Here is a 15,117-nt window from a genome sequence, read left to right on the forward strand (position 1 = left end):
GAAATGAAAGATGGAACACAGTGTTGGGAAGTGTATGGTCATGCACTTTGGTAGAAGAAATGGAAGGGCTGATTATTTTCTAAATGGACAGAAAATACAAAAATCTGAGGTGCAAAAGGTTAGTGCTAAAGGGAGTGCTAAAGGTTAACTTGCATGTCGAGTCTGTGGTGAGGAAGGTAAATGCAATGTTAGCATTAATTTCAAGAGAGCTAGAATATAAAAGCAAGGATGTAATGTTGATACTTTATAAAGCTCTGGCGACGTCTCAAGAAGCATTATGAGCAGGTTTGGGGCCCTTATCTTAGAAAAGGATGCGCTGAAACTGGACAGGGTTCAAAGGAGGTGTACTAAGTGTACTGCGTATGTTAACCAAAATGGCTTCTTTGTTTGTTAAAAGTAAAAATGCTTCTTTGTTATGCTAACTGGTGAGAGAGTGCTTTTCTTACAGAGCACTCTCGAAGATTGTTTGGGTTATAGTTACTGATAACGGGAATTGTATTCATTTATTAACCAATTGGGATAGATGTTATTCTCTCATGTGGGTCTGGGAACTGTTATTGCGCAGACTTTTGGGGAGTCGGGAAGGAAACCGCGAGGAAGGTGGATGGGTGCTGGAGGCGCTGCTGGTCGATCACCGAGGGGGGTCCCGGGTGCACGGGTCGTGGAGGTCGGAGAAGATCGAAGAGTGGATGGAAGACTCGATGGTTGAGCTCCAACGATGTGCACTAATTGACTGAACTCTGATAAGTTCTGGCGCCTTTTTCTTTATTTTCTTTTCTTTCATATATATTGTATCGTTATTAATCACTTAGTTCTAGTAAGATTTATAAAGAGTATTCTGTAAACGTATGTGGTGTGCACTTGATATTGTGTGTGTGAGTTTGTATTAGTGTGCATTTCACAGCATCCACATATACGGGAGGCACGGTTTGGCGGGTGGATGAATCTTCCCCTAGACGTACACCAGCCGATTACTTGAGCGTTATATTTGTGGGGTGCTGGTCTCGGGATTGAATTTTCAGTACGCTGTGTAAATCGCGCATGTCCAGTAGGGCGGAGATGGATCAAGATAAGATTGTAAACTGGTGCGAGTTAGAGGATGTACCGGTGAATTACGCGTGTGTGTTAAGCGGGGTGGATTTCCGCATTTTGGAAGGTGCATTAATGCGGGGGTTGAGTTTGGTCAAAGATATGGGGCCGATAGAACTGGTAGCACATAGGTGTGTTAAAGAGATGGAGGCTAGCTGGGTGTTGGTTTGTACACGTGTTGACGTCAGGATGTTGGAACTGCCAGTGACGGTCAGCGTCCAGGGGGAAGTGGGGCCATGGGGCCTCCACACCCTCCCAGAGGACGATGGTGAGGAGACACCAGAGGAGGAGCTAGATGTGACCCCAGGGGAGGTGCCAGTAACTAGTAAGGAGGGGTCGGAGTGGGAAGGCTTGGCCAGGCCCGACCCCCAGCTGGAGGGGAGGCCTCTGAGCTGGCAGCCGCCCTTAACTCCCTGGTGAGAGGGGCCGAGAGGCCACGGCCGAAGCTGAGGGTTTTCTCAGGAGCCACGCCTACTGGGGACGGGGAGGTTGGCTAAGAGACCTGGGTCAAAAACACGTCCCTGTTGTTAGAGGAGTTGGCAGGCTCAAATGAGGAGTAGGGTCAGCGATTGATAGGAAGTTTGAGGGGCACAGCGGCCAAAGTAGTCTGGGAGTTGAAAGTTGAACAGCCCTTGGCTTCATAGGAGGAGTATTTACAAGTTTTGGAGGGAGCGTTTGGGATGTCAGGGTATCCCTGTCTGCTTTTAGCAGAGTTTCACCACATGGAGCAAGAGAGAGGGGAAAAGCTCTCAGAATACATATTTCGGCCGGAGAGAATGCTTACTGGGTTACGGCGCCGGGGGTAGTGAAGGCACACGAAGTGGCAAGGCTGAGGATGAGTCAGATATTTAGTGGTTCCCTGGAGGAGGACAAGGTGGCGTGGAGTCTCCGACTGTCCTATAAAAAGAGCCCCCGTCCATCATTCAGGTAGCTGATTAGAGAGGTGCAGGAGGAAGAGAGCGCGTTGGGCCGAGAAAGGGGCGCGGGCCACCAGGAGTGATCCTCAGCAGTACAGAAAGTGGTGGCTGGGTTGAGGACTGAGAAACCCAAGGGGTTCCAGGGGAGTAGGGACCCCCCCGTTTGAGGGGATGGACAGGGAGAGCACCCCCTTTTGGGGGACGACCTGTGCAGTGGGCTGGGAGTGGCGGGCATCTTGGGAGAGGAGGGGCGGCAGGTTACGTGTGCTATAACTGTGGGAAAGAGGGGCATTTCCAGTGGGAATGTGAGCGGCCAGGGGTGTGCTACAGCTGTGGGGAAGAGGAACGTTTTCGGAGGGATTGTGAAAGACAAGGTGCCCCGAGGAGGGCAAGCCCCCGGGTGACTAAGAAGGGAGAGGTGTTGGGAAACTTAGGAGAGACTCAGTGAGGGAACGGACTGGAGTCTCTGGAGGAACACGATCCCAGAAATCAGCCAGGGGACCACTGAAAGCCCAAGCCTTTATTCTGGCTGGGCTGGTGGGACCTCATTCCAGTGTGTCCCTATGGACAGAGGGAGTTCACACCAAAGCCGTTCTCAACACAGGATTGCAGGTTACCTTATTGTACCGGTCGCTCTACAATAAATATCTAAAGCACCTGCCATTTGACGCCCTGGAGATTTGGGGTGTGAGTGAGGGTGATTATCCATATGATGGGTACCTGTCAGTGAGATTGGAGTTCTCGGAGGGCGATGTGGGAGTGTCTGAAGCTATGGAGGCGTTGGTGTTGGTTTGTCCGGACCCGGTGGAAACAGGTGGTGCTGCCCTTCTGGTGGGGACTAATTCCCCCCCTTGTGCGACGGCTCCTGGGAGCCTGTAAAGAGAAGGCAGGGGAGAACTTTCTGGAGACCCTCTCGCTACACCGTGTTTTGAGCAGTGTTCGAAGAAGTGGGTGACCCCCAAGGGCTGGATTCTGAGTGCAAACGAGGGACGGTGTGGTGCACGCAGGCGAGGCTTAAAGTGATATGACCAGGGTAGGTGGCACTAGTGATGGGGACCTCCAGATTCCCCGGAGTGTCGACGGGTGAAGCCCTGTTAGTAGACGCCCCAGAAGATCTCAAGGGGGAGACACGATTTCCAGTGGGGGTGCTGGTGAGGCCTGAAGTGCAGAGGCCAGAGGTGGTACATGCGAGGCAAGTGTCAGGAACACCATGGAAAGAGAAATCACCTTTAAGAGAGGTATGCTGCTGGCACATTTGTTCCCGGTGACAGTAATGTCTAGCGCCCTTGTGAGGCCTGCTATGAGGGAAGGATTGGTAAACAGAGGAAAGCTGACCGCTGTGGCTTTTAACTTCGGGAATTCTCATGTGTCACTGGAGTGGAAACACAGGCTGGTGGAGAGGATGTTGACGCTGGAAGATGTTTTTTCTCTTGGCGAGTTTGACGTGGGCTGCTCCAAAAGCACTCGCCATACCATCCGAGTGACTGAGGACACCCCGTTCAGAGAGAGGTCACGGCGACTGGCCCCTGCAGATGTGGAAGACGTGCGGCAGCACTTGTGCAAGTTAAAGGAAGCTGGAATCATCACTGAGTCCCGAAGCCCCTATGTGTCCCCAATAGTAGTGGCCCGGATGAAGAACGGAAGGGTACACACATGTGTGGACTATAGGACTCTGAACTGGCGCACTGTCCCTGACCAGTATACCGTCCCGAGGGTCGAAGATGCGCTGGCCTGTCTGAGTGGAGCAAAGTGGTTCAGTGTGCTGGACTTGAGGAGTGGATATTACCAGATCCCGATGAGTGAGGCTGATAAAGAGAAGACGGCCTTTATCTGCCCACTGGGGTTCTTTCAGTTCGAACAAATGCCCCAAGGCATATCGGGGCCCCAGCCACCTTCCAGAGGCTCATGGAGAGGACTGTGGGGGATATGAACCTGCTCGAGGTGCTGGTGTATCTGGATGATCTGATAGTGTTTGGATTTACTTTGGAGGAACATGAGAAGCGGCTGCTGAAGGTGTTAAGCCGGCTTAAGGAGGAAGGGTTGAAACTTTCCTTGGACAAATGCCAGTTCTGTAAGTCATCAGTTGGATATGTTGGTCACATAATTTCGCTAGAAAGAGTGGCTACTGATCCGGCTAAGATAGGCACCATGACCACCTGGCCAAGACCCCAGAAGGTGAGCCCCCACACTCGTTTTTGGGGTTCTGTGGGTATTACCGGCGATTTGTGAAAGGATACGCTAAAATGTGTCACCTGTTGATCCAGTTATTGTGTGACTATCCACCTGTGGGGAAGAAAAGGAAGGGGGACCGAGGGCAGGAAGCAGGAGGATACTGGAACCCAGCGGAGCCTTTTGGATCGAGATGGGATGATCAATGTGAGGAGGCGTTCCAATCTCTGAAAAGGGCGTTGACCCAGGTCCCGGTGTTGTCTTTTGCCGATCCCCGGAAGCCATATGTGCTGCACACTGATGTCAGCCAAGAGGGTCTAGGGGCTGTCCTGTTCCAGGATCAGGGCAATGAATTGAGACCAGTGGCATTTGTCAGCCTAAGTTTGTCGCCATCTGAGAGAAACTATCCCACTCACAAGTTGGAGTTCCTGGTGCTGAAGTGGGCGGTGGTGGACAAGTTGAGTGACTACCTATACGGGGCCAAGTTTGAGGTGAGAACAGATAACAATCCTCTCACTTATATCCTGACTTCAGCGAAACTGGATGCCACAGGCCATCGGTGGTTGGCAGCTTTGTCGGTATATGATTTCAGCCTGAAGTACCGGCCGGGAAGCAGGAATGTCGATACGGATGCTTTGTCACATCGGGAGCATGGGGAACCGGAGACAGACAAAGAGTGGGAGAGCATTCCTGCCCCTGGAGTGAAAACCATGTGTCAGTTTGCTATCACCTTGAAGGCTGAGGGAAAGGGGAGGCTAGAGCGAGTAGTGGACCCATTGGGGGCTTCTGATGACACCCTGCCCCAGGTTTACTGTGAGCTGACTGCACTGAAGACTAAACAGTTGCCGGAACTAAGTCCGGGGGAAGTGGCAGCTGCTCAGCGAAATGACCCGGGCATTGGCACTGTGTGGAGTGCGGTGGAGAAGGGGGATGTGATGTGGGCAGAGAAGACGAAACACGCTTCAGTGCCTCTGTTATTGAAGGAATGGCCTCGGTTAAAGTTAAAGAACCAAGTCTTGTACTGGGTCACGTCACCCCCGGACCACCCCCAGCGTTGGCAGCTGGTCATGCCTGAGAAGTACCGGAAGACTGTGCTCCAGGCACTGCATGATGATTCCGGACACTCGGGGGTGGAAAAGGCCTATGGATTACTCAAGGACCGGTTCTACTGGCCCCGGATGAGGGGGGAGGTTGAAGAATACTGTAAGAAGTGCAGTGGTTGCAGCAGGAGGAAGACCCTGACTGTGCAGGCGGCCCCTTTGTCTCACTTGCAGAGTGCGGGACCCCTGGACCTGGTGTGTATGGAATTCCTGTCTATTGAGCCAGATACCAGCAACACCGCGAATGCCTTAGTCATCACGGATCACTACACGCGATATGCTCAGGCGTTTCTCACTAAGGATCAGAAAGAGACTACAGTGGCGAAGGTGTTATGGGAGAAGTACTTTGTTCATTATGGCCTTCCCAGGTGGACCCATAGTGATCAGGGATGGGACTTCGAGAGCCAGCTTATCCATGAATTACTGGGTATGCTTGGGGTTGAGAAATCCAGGACCACCCCCTATCACCCGCAGGGTGATCCTCAGCTCGAGAGATTTAACCGGACACTGTTGGATATGCTGAGGACGCTGGAGATTGGTCAGAAAAGTAAGTAGAGTCGACACATTGGGCATTTGGTTCACTGTTACAATTGTACTCGCAATGACGCTACAGGGTACTCGCCTTATTATCTGATGTTCAGGCGGGAAGCGAGGTTGCCCATTGACTTGTGTTTTGGGACTGAGGCAGGTGAATTACTTTCGAAGCACTATCTGAAGTATGTGTCCGATATGAGGTGAGAGTTGAAAAGGGTGTATGAGTTGGCTGAAGTGGCGGCCACCACGCAGAATCAGAGGAATAAGAGGAGGTATGATCAGAAAGTGAAGTTCGCCCAACTATTGTCGGGAAACTGGATCCTTATACGGAATTTAGGACTACCTGGTAAGTACAAGTTGGCGGATCACTGGTCGGCCACCCCCTATGTGGTAGACTGCCAGATGCTGAATCTACCTGTTTACCAGGTGAAACCCAAGGATGGGAAGTGGCCTGTCAAGGTACTCCATCGGAACCACCTGTTGCCCCGGGTCAAGAAGTGCAGCTGGATAAAGAGTCTGAGTGGGAGGTTACGCCTAGCATGAGGACTCTGTGAGGGCGCGGGGCGAGGGAAGAGCCCGCTGCGGAAGAGACGGGGCCGGTTCTCACCCCGGAAAGGGATACTGCTTCGGAAGACGATGATGCAGATGTGTGGCCCCTGTTTCCGTTCGCTAATTCCCCAGTACCGGAAGAAGAGGCTCCTGGCCCTTCCCCCACTGAGTTAGGTGAGCGGAGGGAGTGTGTTGAGGGGCAGACTGAGGAGGGGCAGACTGAGGATAGGCAGACTGAGATGCAGCCGGCAACGGGGGGAGAGAGGGTGGAACCCGAACACAAGACAGAGGGTTCTCAGGTGAAGAGGGATCCCAGTGAGGGAGAGGGTGAGGGTCTGACAGGTAGACCTGCGGTGTCCCCCATGGTGTCAGAGGCGGAAGGGTCGGCAGAGGAGGTACGGAGGTCTCAGAGAAGTAGGCATCCCCTGGAGTGATTGACATATGTAGCGCTGGGAGAACCGAGTGTGATCTCTACCGCCCTGGGAAGTTATGTCACTGCTTTCTGCACCTGGGTTGGGTTTTGTGTTTTGCAAGAAGCATTGGGGAACTCTGTCAATGTCATGAGGGCATGACTTTTGTTGGTGGGGGGAGAGTGTACTGTGTATGTTAATCAAAATGGCTTCTTTGTTATGCTAACTGGTGAGCGACTGCTTCTTCTTGCAGAGCACTCTCACAGCTTGTTTGGGTTATAGTTACTGATAATGAGAATTGTATTTATTTATTAACCAATTGGGATAGATGTTATTCTCTCGTGTGGGTCTGTGAGCTGTTATTGCGCGGACTTTTGGGGAGTTGGGAAGGAAACCGCAAGGAGGGCGGACAGGTGCTGGAGGCGCTGCTGGTCGATCACCGAGGGGGGTCCCGGGTGCACGGGTCATGGAGGTCGGAGAAGATCGAAGAGTGGATGGAAGTCTTGATGGTTGAGCTCCAATGATGTGTACTAATTGACTGAACTTTGATAAGTTCTGGTGCCTTTTTCTTTATTTTCTTTTCTTTCATATATATTGTATCGTTATTAATCACTTAGTTCTAGTAAGATTTATAAAGTGTATTCTGTAAACATATGTGGTGTGCACTTGATATTGTGTGTGCGAGTTTGTATTAGTGTGCATTTCACAGCATCCACGTATACGGGAGGCACGGTTTGGCGGGTGGACGAATCTTCCCCTAGACATACACCAGCCGATCGCGTAAGCATTATAGAGGTTTCAAAAAATAATTCCAGGATTGAACAGCTTGTCATGTGAAGAGCATTTGATGGCTTTGGGTCTGTATTCACCAGAATTCAGAAGAATGAGGAGTGACCTAATTGAAACCTATCAAGAGGTGAAAGGCCTTGAGAAAGTGAATATAGAGAGGTGTTTCCTATGGTGGGAGAGTCTAAGACTAGAGGACACAGCCTCAGAATAGAAGGGTGTCCTTTTAGAATGGAGATGAGGTGGAATTTCCTTAGCCAGAGTATGGTGAATCTGTGGAATTCATTGCCACAGGCAACTGTGGAGGCCGGGTCATTTGGTATATTTAAGGCAGAGGTTGATAGATTCTTGACTAGTCAGGGCATGAAGTGATATGGGGAGAAGGCAGGAGATTGGGGCTGAGAGGAAAATGGAACAGCCATGGTGAAATGGCGGAGCAGACTGGATAGGCTCAATGGCCTAATACTGCTCCTATATCTTATGTTCTTATAGCATGGACTAAAAGGGCCAAAGGACCTGTTTCGGTGCTGTACCTTTCTATGACTGTGACCAATATATGCTCCTCAATCACCAGTATTACTGCTTTATCACAATTCCATTTATAGACAGGTGCAGATTGCCAAAGATTGGACTTCATTGTAATAAGATGTTTGCGATGACATGGTAATTCCTAATTTTTTACTGCGCTTTTCTGAAAATCACATCAAAAGATCTTTGAATTTTCACCAGAAAAAAGGGCAGAACCATAATTTAACATTATCTGAAAGTCAATATTGAAACAATAAGTTTTTCCAGAGTATCGTGGGCAAATTTTGATCCAGATTTTCGTTCCAGTTCATAATAATCTTGAGCTCAATGATTCTGTTATGTACTGAGTAAAAGGCACTATATAAAACTTTGATTAGGATTCTACCATTTAAATTCAGGGCTCTAAACATTCAGAAAGGCATTTAATGTTACCCACTGACAAGACAAGAAAACTACAGTTTGCGCTTTTAGAAGGAAATACAATGAGAGGGGGAAAGAAACATAATCTGCGGTTCCAATCCCATTATGGTATCTGGAGAGTTAAAGCTGAGATAATACATAAACCAGAATTTTTAAAGTTGCTGGTATTTAATGGAGACCATGAAATGACTAAATGAATATCAAAATGCAACTGGATCAAGGATACAATTTAGTGAATGATCTGGTCCATTTGTGTGTGACTCATGGCTAAATAACCCACTGAATTAGTGAGGCATTTAGGAGTGGGAAACAATGCTTGATATTAACATGTCAAGGAACGTTACTACCAGGCGTCACTAATTGAAAACCAAATGACTAAGAAATGTGCTAAATGTTCACAGAGGATCATGAGCCTTTGGACCTCCCTTGTTTAAATGGTGGTGGGAACAGAGCCATTGGATATGCTTACCCCGACATCTCCTCTCTACCTACTTCAAGGGACCTTAAAACACGTTGGTAAAGATCTTTGTTTTGCTAGAATCAAGTGCAAATCCTTTTCTCTCATATGTTTCAGGACACGACGTTTGTCTTTGGGTTTTCAGACTCATCCCTGAGAACACTTTATGTACAACTGGATGACTCTCAAACAGCAGAATTCAAAGATCATGAGACATTGAAGAGAACTAGGCCACTCAGAACAACAAGTTGTCTTCTACATTCCAATGCAGCTGATTTATTAATCCTATCAAACCCATTTTCCTGCCTTTTCCCCGTAACTGTTGATGCCCTGACTAATCAAAAACCTATCAACCTCCAACTAATATACTCAATGACTTGGCCTTCACTGTCATGCATAACAATGACCTCCACAGAGTCACCATTCTCTGGCTAAAGAAATTCCTCCTCATCTCCATACTAAATCGATGCCTCTCTGTTCTGAGGCTATGCCCTCTGGTCCTGAACTCACCCACTTTCGGAAAGATCCTCTCCACATCCACTCTGCCTAGGCCTTTCAATGTTCAATAGGTTTCAATGAGATCCCCCTCATTCTTCTAAACTCCAGTGAGAAGAGGCCCAGAGCCATCAAACCCTCTTTATACTTTATCTATTTCATTCCCGGGATAATTCTCGTAAACCTCCTCTGGACCCTTTCCAATGCCAACAGATCCTATCATAGATAAGGGGCCCAAAACTGCTCACAATACTCCAAGTGTGGCCTTATAAAGCCTCAGCATCAAATCCTTGCTTTTATATTCTAGTCCTCTCACAATGACTGCTAACATTGCATTTGCTTACCACTGACTCGGCCTGCAAGTTAACCTTTAGGGTATCCTGCACAAGGACTTTGCACTTCTGGTTTTTGAATTTTCTTGCCATTTAGAAAATAGTCTACAGCATTATCCTTCTATCAAAGTGCATGACCATACAATAAATTCCATCTGCCACTTTTCTCGCCATTCTCCTAATATGTCCAACTTCTTCTACAGATGTCCGTTAGTCCTGAAGAAGGGTCTCGGCCTGAAACGTTGACAGTGCTTCTTCCTATAGATGTTGCCTGGCCTGCTGTGTTCCACCAGCATTTTGTGTGTGTTGCTTGAATCTCCAGCATCTGCAGATTTCCTCGTGTTTGTTTCTTCTACAGATGCCCTGCTTTCTCAACTCTACCTGGTCCTGCATTTATCTTTGTATCCTCTGCAAATCTAGCCACAAAGCCATCATCTCTATCATCCAAATTGATAACATATAATGTAACACCAACCCCTGTGGAACACCAGTAGTCACTGGAAGCCAACTAGAATAGGTACTCTTTATTCCCACTCTTTGTTTCTGTTAGTCAGTCAACCTATCCATGGTAATATCTTTCCTGTAGTCCCATCAGCTTGTAACCTGTTTAGCAGCCTCATGTGCAGCACCTTGTGAAAGGTCTTCTGAAAATCTAAGTAAACACTGACTCTCCTTTCACAAACAAGAGAAAATCTGCAGATGCTGGAAATCAGAGCAACGCACACACAATGCTGGAGGAACTCAGCAGGCCAGGCAGCATCTAGAAAAAGAGTCCATTTGATGTTTCAGCAGGACTCTCCTCCTGTCCATCATGCCTGTTATTTCCTCAAAGAATTGCAACAGATTTGTCAGGCAAGATTTACCCTTGTGGAAACCATGCTGACTTTCACTTACTTTTTCATGTGCCTTCAGGTGCTTTGAAATCTCATTTGCCCCACAGTATCTGCAATGACTTCACATCCATTAAAATTCATATCTGCAAAGAGACTCTGCTTCTTTAGCAGAAAACATAAGGGGGGGTTTCAGGATGTAATTACCAAAAATGTCATCAGATTGCAAACCATGGCAACTCAAGGGAAATTAAGTAATTCTTCCTGAACTCAGAAAGAGCACAAAAGGGACAGCATCTCTATTCATGAATGCTTTGTGTTGTCAAAGACTATCTTTTTAGCATATGCAAAGACTACCCTACTTAAATCTGAGAACCGAGGGGGCCATATCAAGGGAAAAAAGGCAGTCAAATCTTACTGGTGGAAGACATTGAAGATCTCTTCAGATGCTACTGTGTCCTTGAGATGAACATTCCATTGCTAATTTGATGGTCCAGCGTGGCCATCAAACCCGACTAACAAGAAGTTGAACAACTGTCTGCCAGCTGAGAAACAAGCCGATAGTATCTCTCTAAGCTTTGTTACAGCCTTATTTATCCAGCAGGATGTGCTGGGTAACTCAACACATTAATTGTGACCATCTTTTGAGAAAAGAAATTCATCCTGCAGTGGTAATGTAGTCTCCTGCTGTCTAGAATGAGCAGGTATAACTAGGCCCTCCTCAAATACCTGCCCTTCACCCCCAAAAATGCACTGTGGATCCTTCCATTTAGAGTTACAATAGACTTGAGCATCCAAAACAACTTCCAGAGAGAGACAGTGATCATCTTAAACTACTGTAAACATTCTATATCTCAAAGATTTTAATTGAGAAGGACGATAGAGATTTCTTCTCAGTTTTGGAAATTTGCAGAAAGTTGTTTCCATTTATGATTATGACATTATGGCAATAAAACAATGTTCTTAATCAGTGAACCCACAACAGACCCAATCTCGTGCATTCAGTTGTCAAAAAGGTTTCAACAACTTGCTGGAGGAACTCAGCAAATTAGATAGCATCTACAGAGCGGAATAAACAGTTGATATTTTGGCCCGAGACCTTGCATCAGAACAATGATTGGGACATTGCAACAAAATCTGGTTCTGATGTAATGTTTTGTCCCAAAATGTAGACAATTCATTTCTCTCCTGAGATTTTTTTCCAGCAGATTGCTTGTTACCGAACAATTATCTGAATTATCTTCTATAGGGTGTTCTACACGTAAATGAATAATATCCTAGCCTGACCAACCACTCTTCATAACCCTTAAGTGCTGAGCGAAACTGGAGTTTTAGAAACCATGCAAAAAGGTACAAAATCTCCCCTGTCAGCTTTTACATTTAAAGGAACCATATTTCTCATCCTTTGCTTTATTCCCATTTTTCACTTCTCTTTCCCAGTGGCAGAGAAAGTGCTCCTGATAATAAAAAAACAATTATGAGAAAGGATGTTTAGAATCAGATACTGGAAATGCAGAAAATACTGGTGGTGAAGGATTGATTGTAAGCTCTCTTATGCAAATTGTTCCTGATTCTTTCCCTACATCAAATATTCACCCTTACAGTGTTCATAATTAAACTCATGGAATATACACCATGTAAATGAAGCATTTTATTATTATTAATACTGTATTGCAAAATTCTTCAAACATTTATGGATGAACTTGCATAAAGTGGGATTTCTGTAAGTCAGGTCTTTCATAATTCTGGCTCCACTTTAATAGTCTTTGTGGTGTTATAGTATACATACTCCTCTAAATTTCTTATTTTATGATTGCACAGTAAACATAAACTTCGCATAACCTAAAGAAACAATTGACAATTGTAGCTTGAGTCCATTCAAGCAATGCATCTGAGACACCTTCCCTGAGAGCCAATGATGGAAGTGACTTTTTTATATCTAGCAATGCTTAAGGAGGATTGGATTAATCTTATGGCAAAGAATCCTGTGCGGGAGGTAATTGAAATTTTGTATTGTTTGAGAATCATTGTCCACATCTTGGGAGGCAATACATGATGATGATTTGGTCACCTAAGGAAAAGGATATTTGAAGATCAAACCCAATGCAAAAGATGATCCAACAGGCAGCAGTGACCCTGGGTTTCCTGTGTAAACCTGTAATATCGGATACCTACAACTGGCATGTCCTGGCATTGAAGAGAAAGTACCAACAATGTCAAGGATATAATTACACCCAGTGAGTTCTGTTCAGCTGGCCACTTCATTTGCTCCAGTCCCCTGAAGAATACGTTCGGTTCTGGTCTCCATCATGAATACAGGCAATTAGAGTGTACAGAATAAACAATTCAAAGATCTCCTCAAAGCCAAGCAGGTGTGAAAAACTGAATAACTTCTGTCTGCCTTTAAGTATTCTAATGTGGCAGTGAATGTGGTTTGGTTATTCAATGACGTTCTTACTTAAAGTGAAATATAGGTTGATATATAGATCTTCCAGATACTGAGTGCCTCATACTCTCTGCTCCTGGCTCTTGCTTGGGAGGATCCTTAGTGATTTTAGGCCATCTTGACAGCACTGCAGAGTCCGGGTATGTTACAGTTGTTGGGCAGTTGCTGAATTTCCTGACTTGTTTGCATCTGCTTTGTTGCCTTGAGTTGCAATAGTATTTTTATTCCAAGAATTGCACCAGCTTACAGTTCATTGGCTCCTGGACCCCGTGATTCTTCACATCAAACCCGTTTGTGCTTTCTGGTGGGGAAATTGCATATGTCTTTGCAACTACTGATCACGATGGACTTCAGGACAGATTATGGACATTCTGTGGCTCCTAGTGGTTGGGGTTTGTTGTACCGAAGCAGAGACTGTATATAGAATTCATGGGTTTAAGTTCTTTTTCATTGCCTTTCCTGCAGCAGTCTTTCTGTCATTGTATATTTGATGCCGATATGGATTGATCTTTGGGCACAAAGGGAATGAACAATTGTTGGAACAGGCTGAAAAACAGAGTAGGTATGAAAGTTCAGCCATGGTCTTATTGTGCCTGAAACAGAATTCAAGTATGGTCTACAATGCTTTCTTAATATAACAATAATTTACTGTAGGATAATCTGGTAATTGAAACTAAGTAAATATTTATTATAAATAAATACTTGCATTATGTAAAGAAAAAAATTCTTGCAGTGGCTTAATCTCTGGAGATTTCTGGAAACTTCCAAAGACAGACTTTCCCAAAGCCTTTGCACTAGGACAGCCCCATTCTCCTGCCTTTTCCCCATAACCTTTGATACATGTCCTAATCAAGAACCAATCAAACTCGATGTTAAATATACCCAATGACCTGAACTCCACAGCCATCTGTGGCAATAAATTACACAGATTCACCACCCTCATCTCTGTTCTAAAGAGATGTCCTTCTATTCTGAGGCTGTGCCCTCTGGTCCTAGACTCTCCCACTATAGGAAACATCTGCTCCACATCCACTCTATCTAGGCCTTTCAATTTTCAATTGGTTTCACTGAGATCCCCCCTCATTTTTCTAACCTCTAGCGAGTACCAGCCCAGAGCCATCAAACACTCATCATACATTAACCCTTTCATTTCTGTGATCATTCTCATCTACCTTCTCTGGACCCTCTGCAATGCCAGCTAGCAAATCTTTTCTTAGATAAGGAGCCCAAAACTGCTCACAATATTCCAAGTACAGTCTGGCCAATGCCTTATAAAACCTCAGCATTACATCCCTGCTTTTATACTATAATGCTCTGAAAATGAATGCTAACATTGCATTTGCCTTCTTTATCACTGATTTAACCTGCAAGTTAACCTTTACGGAATTCTGCACAAGACTTCCACATTCCTTTGCACCTCTGATTTCTGAATTTTATCATCATTTCAAAAATAGTCTGTGGCTTTATTCCTTTCACCAAAGTGCACGAACATACACTTCCCTACACTATATTCCATCTGTCATTTTTTGCCCATTCTTCTAATTTGTCCTTCTGCAGATCTCCTGCTTCTGCATCACTCCCTGCCCCACCACCTATCTTTGTATCTCCTGCCAACTTGGCCAAAGTCCATCAATTCCATCATCCAAATCATTGACATTAAATGTGAAAAGAAATCATTCAAATACTTCACACCTGCGAAACACCATTAGTCACCATCAGCCAACAAGAAATGGTGCTCTCTATTGCCTTTCTTTTCACCCTGCCAGTCAGCTAAACTTCTATCTATATTAGTATCTTGCTAGTATCGTTCTTGTAATATCATGGGATCTTACCTTGTATAGTCGCCACATTTGTGCCACCTTGTCAAAGGACTTTTGAAAATCCAAGTAACCAACATCTACTGACTCGTTTATCTATCCTGCCTTAAATAAATTATTTCCTCAAAAAGTTTCAATAGATTTATCAGGCAAGATTTCTCTTTAAGGAAAGCATGTTGACTTCATCTAATTTATTATCACATGCTGATAAATGGCATTTACATAGACAGTTGGTATC

General features: G+C 45.8%; 1 protein-coding gene across 2 annotated transcripts in view; it reads right to left on the reverse strand.

Annotated features, from left to right (window-relative positions):
* Positions 1 to 12,269: 12,269 nt before the first annotated feature.
* Positions 12,270 to 15,117, reverse strand: part of LOC140734552 (probable G-protein coupled receptor 174) — a 245,617-nt gene continuing 242,769 nt past the window's right edge. For both annotated transcript variants that reach the window (XM_073058677.1, XM_073058678.1), the window contains exon 5: positions 12,270 to 13,608. In XM_073058677.1, the coding sequence (XP_072914778.1) occupies positions 13,490 to 13,608 (119 nt within the window). In that variant the 3' untranslated portion in view covers positions 12,270 to 13,489. The remainder of the gene's footprint in view (positions 13,609 to 15,117) is intronic.

Source organism: Hemitrygon akajei, chromosome 10, assembly GCF_048418815.1.
Source record: "Hemitrygon akajei chromosome 10, sHemAka1.3, whole genome shotgun sequence".
Taxonomy (NCBI): Eukaryota; Metazoa; Chordata; class Chondrichthyes; order Myliobatiformes; family Dasyatidae; genus Hemitrygon; species Hemitrygon akajei.